This window comes from Lolium perenne, chromosome 2, assembly GCF_019359855.2.
Source record: "Lolium perenne isolate Kyuss_39 chromosome 2, Kyuss_2.0, whole genome shotgun sequence".
In the NCBI taxonomy this organism is placed as follows: domain Eukaryota; kingdom Viridiplantae; phylum Streptophyta; class Magnoliopsida; order Poales; family Poaceae; genus Lolium; species Lolium perenne.
This window is the reverse complement of record NC_067245.2, coordinates 134,497,574-134,508,520: the sequence shown is the minus strand read 5'-3', so window position 1 is coordinate 134,508,520 and position 10,947 is coordinate 134,497,574. Positions and strand designations below refer to the sequence as shown.

At 46.7% G+C, this 10,947-nt stretch overlaps 1 protein-coding gene across 2 annotated transcripts; it reads right to left on the bottom strand.

Annotated features, from left to right (window-relative positions):
* Positions 1–2,380: 2,380 nt before the first annotated feature.
* On the bottom strand, positions 2,381–9,730 carry LOC127333434 (uncharacterized). 2 transcript variants are annotated; one of them, XM_051359822.2, is made up of 5 exons: positions 9,447–9,730; positions 7,727–8,038; positions 7,254–7,455; positions 3,532–3,760; positions 2,381–2,849 (listed from the first exon to the last, which is right to left on the bottom strand). In XM_051359822.2, the coding sequence occupies exons 1-5, from the start codon at positions 9,543–9,545 to the stop codon at positions 2,579–2,581; spliced, it is 1,113 nt and encodes a 370-aa protein (XP_051215782.1). In that variant the 5' UTR covers positions 9,546–9,730; the 3' UTR covers positions 2,381–2,578. The 2 variants fall into 2 exon arrangements, with proteins under 2 accessions (XP_051215782.1, XP_051215781.1); XM_051359821.2 differs by having other exon boundaries at positions 7,727–8,044; positions 9,447–9,729.
* Positions 9,731–10,947: the final 1,217 nt, after the last annotated feature.

Genomic DNA, 10,947 nt, shown 5'->3' with positions numbered 1-10,947 from the left:
GCACACGAGTCGAGGACGACTCTTTCCCAAGGGGGGAGATGGTGCGGGGTGGCCTTCGGACACCTCCACACCAAGACCAACAAGTCCCCCAAGTGGACCGATGACGCGAGCTCGGGTTAAAGCGCTACACGATGAGGTGAACTCGCTCCTCACCACCCTTGATCTCGGTACCCCTTTGGATGGAATGCTACCTCATGCCGATGTGCTTTGTGTCATTAGGTACAAGGCGCATCAAGACCCCGGAGAGGAGGATACGCCATGGTCAAGGGAAGGAGAGGAGCAGCGGGACTTGGAGATGAGCACGAAGCTAGACCCGACGACACTCGAAGCGCACAAAGGAAGAAGAGGAAGATGGCCGGCCCAGGACCCGGTCGGACCGGCCCCACGACCAGACCATCCGGTCCCAGGCCCGGTCAACCGGGCGCCCGACCGGATTTCCCTCGGTCCTGACCAGCCTCGTACCGGGAAGCAACCGGACGGAAACTTGCGAGGTTTCCGGTTGGCGCCCGGTCGACCGGCCCCATGACCGGACCACCCGGTCACAGGCCCGGTCTGACCGGCCCCAGACCGGATCCGACGGGGATGACTCACCAAACTGCCTAAGTTATCCACTTGTGTACCTTTTCGCCTTGCTGGCCATGTAGGCCTATATAAGTAACCTGGACCCCTCCTTTACCCCTTAGACTTGAATTGAGCTTAAACACTACTTTGAGCTTTGTCTCCCTAGGGTTAGCATCCCTTTGTAATCAAGGCATCCTTGTTGTTGATTTGGATATTGTTGAGTGAGATTCTAGTACAAGCTACTCTCTCTCCCTCACCAATCTCTTCTTCTCCAACACCAATCTCTCACCGGGAATTCTGCCGCGTGCCTCTTCCGGGTGATTCTATTGGCGTGGTCCATCGAGCCACGGGGGTAAGTATCGGGTGTATCGGGTTGTGTGTGTGCGTGAGTACCGGCGTTCTTCGTGTTCTTCGTGCTCCTCGCGTTCTCCCACCTCTTCCCTTGGATTTTGGGGTCAAATCGCGAGATCGGGCCAACCCCTAGATCTCAGATCTCATCAGTTGCTTAGTGAGAAGATCGGGCCAACCCATATCAAATACAGTATCAGATCCCCCGGTCGTCCCCACTATACAGGGGAAACTTCGGGCGAGCTGGACAGAACGTGAAAACGCGTCACGTCTCGTCGCGCATGGCCACGTGGCCATCCGCGCCGGCGTTATTACGGCCATCGCTCCCCGCTGCCGCTTCGCCTGCCGCCGTTGTATAAAGAGTCGTCCCCTCCTACCTTCGCGTCCCTTCCACATTCCATTCTTGTTGTGCCGCTCTCGATAGCGCCTCCTTCCTTCATGCACCTTCCTTGTTCTTGCAATGTCGTCGTCCCGCAAGAGCATGCTCGCCGCGAACGGCTTCGAGCGCGGCAGCCTCACGGTGGCGGAGACGTGGGCGATGTACGACACGGGCGCCTGGAGGAGCAACATTGACTAGGCGATCGCCATGTCCATCCGCGGCGCCGAAATGCCGCTCGTCCATCTCACCCACGGCGGCGAAGCTAGGCTCAACGGTGCGGTGAAGGAGGAGCTCATCGATGGCGACGCCAGTGGCGTGGTGAAAGACGAACCTGTCGACGAAAAGCAGGACGTCGTCGACGACAACATGTACAACTTCCACCAGTACTAGGACCCCTCTTGGCACCGCAAATACTACTAGATTAGTTTTAATTTAAATTTCATCAAATTTCATTTAAATCCATGTAATATAACAAAATTGAATGAATTCGTTTTCGATTCAATTTTGAAAATACTAGATTCCTGTTTTGGGGACATGGCTTGGTAGCGACGCGTCCCAAACGCGACATGAAGCAACAACATCCCCAAACAGCACGCTTTGGTGCACGGCGTGGGTTTCAAGGACAGCGCGAGGTTGGGCAGTAGAGGACGAGGTTGCCAGGTGGGCCTAGGGGCATCTGCCAGATGTTTTTGTGAAGGGGTTTTCTGTAAAAAAAATCATCGCCGAAGACTAGTCAAGGTATGCCACATCAGCAAGTACGACTCTTATGAATGAGCCAGTGACCTAGATGAAAAGCTAAAACGTATTTTGTTACCTAGCTTATTCACAAGCTCAGTGACCGTATCGATCTTGCACTCCAAGTTCACATACCATGAGTGCATTTTACTCAATTTTCTTTTGTTTTTCATCACGGCTCCTATGAACCAAAAGGCGATGCAATCCGTCAAACATCTTTTGGCCCAAGGGGATCAGGCGATCAGCGACTTCAGCTGGTGGCCAGAGAAAATACATTTGAAAGATATAAGCTACCTGAAATAGTAACACTAATCTACTGTCAAGTGAAATACTAACATTTGAAAAACAGACCCGCGCTTTGAAAATGTGCTTTAGGAACTGACAACCCTGCTTTAATAGTAAAGCCGGTGGGTCGCAATATATGAACGAAACATGGTCAAAACATGAGTACCTGAATTTCTCAGTAACCTATATCTGTATAATCTGCAGATAAAAACCCCAGGGAGTATTCCCAAAAAGTACTGTAGCTCATGAAATTTAGAAGTTGCATAGGGTTTATGCTTCACTAGATCTTGTTCTCATGTCATCAGCATGATCAGCTCTATCTTGGGTTTCATCTGCATCCACGCCACTATCTTGGGTTTCATCTGCATCCACGCCCTCGGCTGCAGCTATAGTTTTCTCTTCGGTAGTCGTAGGGGCATGGCTGTAACTGCCAGTTTCTGTTGCATTATCCTCAGCGTGTTTGTCCATCATGCCAGAAAGTGCTAATTTTGGGGACCACTCAAGGACATCATCAATTATATTAGAAACCTTCTTTTGGTACCTGACAATAAGGAAAATAAAATAGGTTACTGAACTAAAACAGAACATGCATCTGAATTTCATACCATTCATTACCAGACGTCCTTCCTGACAAGCATACTAACAGATATGCCCAGGCAAGACGTGTGGCCATTAAATGATTCGACAGATTTACCAAAGCTGAGTTTAGCAGAAAAACGATAAACCCACACCCTTGCCTTGACAGGCAATCTTGTGCACCAATAACATACCTAACTAATAGTTTTTCCACTTGCAAGGGACAAAAAAATGCAGTTTTGCAGACATCCTATAATGTCATCAGACATAAGTTGTATTTTCTGATCAATACACAAAAGAGAGAGCAAACCAACTAATACAAATTTGCTACCCATCATCACTTCAAGGTAGGATCGAGTCAGCTTCTAGTAAGACAAAATCCACTTAAATGCAATGACCGAACACTGTGCAAACCAAATGTGATTGATCCAATTCGAAAAATAATTGTGTTCAGTCAGAATAAGAATTACATAGGAGATACCGTGATAAGTAAACTACGTGCCAAAACAAATGGAAGGCAGGTGGCTGGAATAATTTGTTGAATGCACTGGACTCGTGTTTGATATAGCACTTCTATGACTGACTGTGTCACTCAGGAGACACTATGAGGCATGAGATAGGAAAATGTATCGTAGAAAAATATTTACCTGGCCCTAGCTGCTTCATCTGGAGCATGGTGTCTAAGCAGCAATATCACCAATACAGTAACAGTAGCATAGAAAAGTCTTGATGTCCACTTTGGTCGCTCTCCCTCGTCCTTGTCAGGCCAAAACCGAAGGAGTTCTCTAAATGTAGTCTCCTCTGCATTTATATTGGGGAAGAACCACACACGTTTTCCAAGAAGAACCCACAGAATGCCAAATATGGCAGCTCTTACTGCGATTCCATTGAACATACATGTAAGCAAGACATCACCATTGCCAAGTTAAAGCATCTAACAAAAGAATGCAAATGGTTTGTGGGGAAATCATGCAACATATAAAACAGTGTGGCAATAAAAGCAGCATTGAGATCAGTAAGTAGTAAAAGCAGGCTTGTAAATGATACTCCCTCCTTGCTAAAATGTAGTGCGTATTAGAATTTTTAAAAGTCAAACGATGTAAAGTTTGACCAACTATGTAGGAAAAATATCAATATCTAGAATACCAAATCAATACCTTTGAATTCCACATGATGTATATTTTCATGTGGTATACATCTGGTATGGTAGATGTAGATATTTTAATCAAAAAACTTGGTCAAAATTAACATCGTTTGACTTTTTAAAGATCTAATATGCACAACACTGTGGCAACGAGGGAGTATTGCACTAAGATGCATATGTGAATGTATTACTGAAACTGCAACGCTCAAACAATTCCTAGAGCCTAATTTTCTATGTTATCGCTAAGGAAAGTAAGAAAATGACATATTGCATGTGAAGATGAGGACTTCCAACTTTAACATATACAATACAAAAGACGAAAACTAATCGTAAGGAGACAAGGTAACAACTTGGTTTCCGAAACCACTATGAACCTGCCAGCAGTATTTGAAAAGGCACAAGGCAGTAGTAGTCACGCGGCAGGATCATGTGTAGCATTTAGTCAGGGCTAGGCAGCACCTTGGGTAGGTAGAAGTCTTTTAGAATAGTGTCTGCCAGGAAGAAGTTATGGGCACAAGCTATTAATCTCAGCTTTACAGTGTTTTTTGAGGAAGTGCACTGCCCTTAGGGCAGCGACAGTTGTGGGAAATGGAAAGTTGTTTAAAATAGCGTGCTAAACAAAATAGTGGCAGCTTCCTCCAAACGGTATGAACGCTATATCGTGGTAATAGCGTGCTATATTTCAAATAGCATTTTGAAAATATACATATAGTCTAAAAATAGAGGATTTTCGTCCAAAAGTGACAGATTTATGAATACATAACCACTTACAAAAATAGTTCTCCAATTTATTAGAAGCCTAACATCAACACTCCACGAGACAACAACATAGTATAAATTATTTATTAAGAATTCATCAGTATTAACAATATTATCTTCCGATTTAGAAAACAATTTCTTGTTTTCTTAAGGAGGAAAAATCAGATCCTTGTGCAAGTGGGCTGGAAAAAATAGTGCGCCAACAATATGACATTTTAGCGCGATATAGCATGTTATTTCGCAAATAGCGTCATAGCGAGAAAAAATACTTAAATTTAGCGTGGACTGTCCAGATATGCTATAGAGCGCTATTAACTAAAAAATAGCGCGCTATTTTAAACCTATGGAGGTGGATAAATAGCGCGCTATTTTAAACCTTGGTTGGGGTGGAAATTTATGTGAGCATATATAGTTCATAGTAACTTTCATTTATAGTGTTGGACAGACATTAGATGGAAGGAATAATTTAGCTAAGACATTAGATGGAAGGAATAATTTAGCTAATTTAAACTATGCCAGGCTAACTTAGCTGTGACTACCTCAGTATATTGTATTAGATGGTGAGATCTGTCAAAAGATATCACTTTTAACAATCATTATCATGCATGCAACTGGATTTGTATAGATAACTTGAGAAAAGTTATTAGAAGACTGAATTTCCCAGTTTAAATAGAAAGAATCAGTTTTTTGTTAACTTGAAATCAATGGGAGAAGTTACCATCCAATAGGAACTGAAATGCAAGTGGTAGGTGAACAGGTGTCAGCTAAATATCTATTTCTTTTTCCAAAACATGGCAATTATGTCATCTTCAAGGTACATATTATTGGCGCTGTCGACTTTGCAGTTCTGGATCATATAAGTGCAGCAGACACTGCTCATAGGGACAATTAGTTCTACTATCAACGGTGCCACTATTGACATCTTATAGGTTCGCAAGCAGCATGCAAAATTAATATTAGGGCGTGTTCGGCAAATTCCTGGCTTCCAGCTTCTCTATGCTCCACCGCGGAGCAGCACCAAACAGCCAAACTCCATGGAGCTAGATCCGAGAAGCTGAATCAATTTGATGTACAAAAATCGGAGCACCTCTTTTGCAAAGCGAATTTTTTTTAATAATTTTTTTCGTTAATTTCACATACTCCCTCCGTTCCTAAAAAGGCTTCTCAACTTTGTCTACATACGGAGGTACATAGACATGTTTTAGCTATAGGTACATCCGAATCTAGAAAAAAGATGCTTTTTTTGGAACGGAGGGAGTATAATACTCGATTTTGAACTTTTTCAAAAGTAATACTGCATCAGGGAAGCGTACCCCGATTGGGCCTCGTCGGGTTAGGCTTTCCCGAAAGGAGGATTTCTAAAGGCCTGGTCGGCTGGCAGCTCTGGTTGGCGCACTTTCCCCAAAAGGCCCCTGTCGGGTTGGGCTTTCCCGAAAAGCCAGGACCTGTCGGGTTAGCCTTTCCCAAAAGGTACATGTCAGGTTAGCCTTTCCCCAAAGGTTAGGCTTTCCCGACTTGTTCTGCAATAAGCGTGAAATTTTTTGGAAAAGTTCAAAAACAAGTATTATTCGTGAAATTTTCGAAGAACAATGTATTATTCAAAAAAAATCACGCTTTTGAAAATTCCCGGATTAGCTAAACGTGGAGCAGCCCAAAATTACAAAGGAATGCCACCACGAAGTGAAAAACGCGTCAATCCCAAAGCTTCTCTGTTTCCCCTCGCTCGCCCAAGACCCCCTTGCTCGCCCACAACTCCCTCCAGATCCCATCAGAGGCCTATCACCGCCCCATAGCCACTGGACCTTCCTAGCCAGCCACCCCAACCACGACAGCCACGACCACCCCAGCAGGTCATCCTCCCTGCCAGTCCCCCATCCCGGCGTCCTCACCTCGAGCCCCGCTCTAGCTCAAGCCGCGACCGCCTCATCCAACAGATCCCATCAATCAGCAGCGCCCCCTACCTGCTGCCTCAGATCGATTCCCTGGTCCAATTTCATGAATTGTTGGCCGCCAGCCAGATTCTTCCAGATCTGCTGGGAAGTGTTGTTAACTTGGTCTGTATGGGCTGCAAGATGTTGGTCGACTCCCTTCCCAATGGGCCACCACGGCTAAATGGTCCGCAAGCCCATCCAAAACCATCGAAGCTATGCCAAACGTTTTGAGCTCTGAACAAGACGCCAGATTCACGTTCGTGGAGCAGAATCTGCGGATTTGGAGAAACTGGACAAGTCCCGAACATGCCCTTAGATACTACAATTGTAATGTAACCATCTATAAAAGGGATATACAAGACTCTGCTTTTACAAAAATACTAAACGATGGCATAACTTTCATAACGGCAACATGCAGAATGTGCAATTTTAATGCATAAAAGCAATATATGCAACTCAGAATGCAAGGGTTAGCTGCCACTAAACAGAGTCAAAATATAGGGTGCATGAGATAGATTTGGGGATAGAACCTTACATAAAAGCAGGGATACGATGAACAGTAAAGCTCCAGCGCATGAGTACAGTACCACAATCTTGCATTGGTATGGATAAATTGGAAATAAGCACACTGCCAATGCGAAAAGAGGCCAAACAAATGAAAGAATTGTCTGCCACAAGGTCCGTCTTTTGAGAAACATCCAAGCATAAAAACCATCATTTTCAGTGAATACTTGTTCCTGCAAGTACAAATAAAGCTTAGTTCGACAAAAGAACAAACCCACCAAAGAGAATAACATTCTGAAAACAACCCATTCTGTAGCGGTCATTGATTAAATTGCAAGAAAGGGATACATTTGCTACACATAAATGGCTAAAAATACTCAAGGAACCCATACGTTCAACGACAGACAATGTAGACCGCCATATTAATCACCAATCACAACATTAGAAAGGAAAAAAAAACTTAACGTTATATCATATAACATTCTTCCTGAGCAGCAGACCTACCTGATGTATCTCCAAATGAGCAGGCCATGATGATAACTTTTTCTTTCCTGGTCTCACAGTTTTCCAAACTCTGTCACACCTTATTACGAGGTTTTTGCTCAGCAAAGTGTTAACAATTTCTTCAGCTTCCATATATTTATCTGGCCCTAAAATTTCCCCAACTTCTGGATGAGTCTTGATGAAGGTGGTAAAATCTTTTCCACGAAAATACTCAACACGAGTTTCTTGCATGATAGCCCATCTCGATTCCAGTTGCTTGTTATCCCTAACCTTCTCAGCAAATAATTGATAAACATCTTTCTTTGGAGCTGGCTGCTCCTACACAGCATCAAGTTATTTTTCATCAACATTATCCATTAGAGAAGAGTAATAATTTGTTATAATTTTGTTAAATATAAAATCATATGGATCATACTATCAAATATGTGAGAATCTTCTAGTGTTGAATACAAGTCATTTGGCTCATAGTATCAAAGCGAGGTGATCCCAAATTATTTAATCTGCTATCAATTCGAGCAAATAAAGGTGAACAAACGTGTGAGCTATTATATATGACATCCAGTCATGGGGAGAATCCATAGGCCGCAAAGAACAAGTAAAGTTGAGGCCACCAGAGCAACCAATATGATGCAGCCCGACCTACGGTCTTCGCTTCATCATGTGCATCAACGACAAGAACCACACTCAAGGCCGAGGTCACGGAGGCATGGAAGAGAAGAAGGAAGAAGAGGCGTCCGAGGTCGCCAAGAAGAGAAGGTGCAAGAAGCACGACTGCTAGGCCGGATTATCCGCCCCCACTAAGGCCGGACGATCCGCCCTCTAACCTGTGCATCCAACACTTGAGCTCAGCCCATACAACCCCCCATTATGCTATTTGTACGCCTAAACTACCCCTCCTTAGTGGCTCCCTATATACAGGCTTCCCCCTCCCCCCTTCAAGGGATAAGGAATGAACTTGAGAGAATTAGGCTCATGCCTCCACCATCCCTTTGGGATTAGGAAAAGCCCCTCCTTAGATTATCAAATCTATTGTATCAAGGCACTCCTTATATGATTAGTCTCTCACACTTGTGACTCTACCACCGGTCTCACTCGTGTGATTCTACCAATCGTATACTGATCTTTCTTTCGGGGATTCTACCTCGTGTCTCTCTCGAGAGAGATTCTATCGAGATAGTGGTTCGAGCTATCGGGAGTAAACCGGAATTGTATCGGGTTGGTGTGCGTTTGCGTGTGTTCATCGTGTTCTTCGTGTTCTTCCTCTCCCCCGCCTTTCCCTCGGTCAATTCGTGAGATCGGGCAACCCACGTGGCCTTAGGCCCCATCACAATATGGATGCAAGTGTGAGACCCACTACACCCGCAAACCGGTGTATTAGTACAAAATGCACCAGAGGCATCCATCTTTGGACCACTGCAAACCTAGTGACAACGTCCTCGCAGGTGGCACACAGTATTTCAACGGTCAGAATAAAGCCTACCAATAATCACAATTTGCGAAAGAAGAAATGAAACTTTTAGCACCATTGTATCCACAGAACGCAACTAGACAGACCGTGCACTTCTCCAGATCTATTTTGCTAAATCACAACGAAAATTCCAACCAACATCATCAAATGAATCTAGCGTGCCCTTCAGGAAACAAAATGCACATCAGAACAGCAACCTGAACCAAATCTATAGCCCACGTACGATGCGAAGAGCACATCAATCGAGCTGACCTGGGAACCTCCGCGGGACGAGCGGGACGCGGGGGCCTTCTTCCCCTTTTCCTTCTCCGCCGCCTTTCCGGACGTCGCCTTGGCTCCCTTCCCAGCCATCTCCGCCGGCTTGGCCCACTCCGTAGAGCGACGGCGGAACCCTAACCCCGGGATGAAGTCCAACCAAAGGGGATCGACGGATCTCACGTCCGATTCAGAAAGTGTGTTTTGGGGGTTGCCTGCGGGCTGGGCAAGGGCCGCAAGGCCCTGTTCGGTTTAGAGCAACCGTAGCCGTAGCATACGCTCATCCAGCCATCCGCATAATAACCGTCATTTTAGGTTTTAGAGGAGAAAAAAAAATTCTGGTTGAGACATCTATGGAGTCTCCACCCGGATTTTTTTCCAGTGTGCATCACGCAAACCCCAATTACGGGTTCGCGAGAGCGAACCCCATCCCGACTCCCGCATTAACGCGAAGGAAATTTCAGTCTGATGTAGCCCCAACAGGCGCGGTATAATCTGGTGCTGTAAACCCGCGATTCGGCGCGCTGTATACCGCTAGCGCGCGTGTTAGCGAATTTGCCCACGGCAGAGGTTCTATTTTGCAGCGCACGTTGCTGTGCGAAAAACGCACCTCCAGCAGAGGCTCTATTTTGCAGCGCGCGGCAGAAACTGCTAATCCGACAGTTTTTTTTCAAAATTTAAATCAAACAAACTATGAAAATTTGATCGAAAATACGAATATATTTAAAAGTTTAATGATACAATGCGGCACAAACTACTCGTCCGACTCCCAATCGAAGTCCGAGCTGCTCGGAGTCGTCTCCGACACCAGCGTCGTCGTCCACTCGAAGGAGGAGGAGGAGAGGACGATGGTCGACGGCCCTGTGCCGTTCTTCTTTTCCTCCTCCTTCCTCGCCGCCTTCGCGGCCCTCGCCGCGGACTCGGCGCGGCGCTTGTCGCGGCTAGCCTTTTTCTTCGCCTTCGCCGCCGCCTTCTGCTCCTCCTTCTGCCCCTTCTCCGCGTAGAAGGCCGCCGTGGCGGCGACGTCCTCCGGGAAGCAGCGCGCCCATTCAAGGAAGCGCCTCGTCGCGCTCGGCGATGAGAAGGCGCTGCTCCAGCTCCCGCTGTCGGCGCTGCTGCTCCCGCGTGATCATCGGCGGCGGCGGCGCGAGCATCTCCGCCTGGTCCCGCGTGAACACATCGTGGAAGTTCATCGCGCGGCGGGAGCGGCCCAGCCGCCACGCGACGGCGTCGTAGGCCCGCGCCGCCTCGTGCGCCGTGTCGAAGGTGCCGAGGCGGATCAGCTCCTTGCCGGAACGGATTTCCGCGTCAAATCGGCCGCTCGGCCGCGCCTGAACACCGTGGTAGCCGGAGGGAGGGCGGCGACGCGGAGGCATCTTCGCGCCGGGGCGGAGGGGAAGACGGCGCGTGGAGGCGGAACAGCCGGAGGAGGAGCGGCGCGGGAGGGAGAGAGGCGGGGAGAGAGACGGACAGAGGCGAAGACGCATGGGAGGAATGG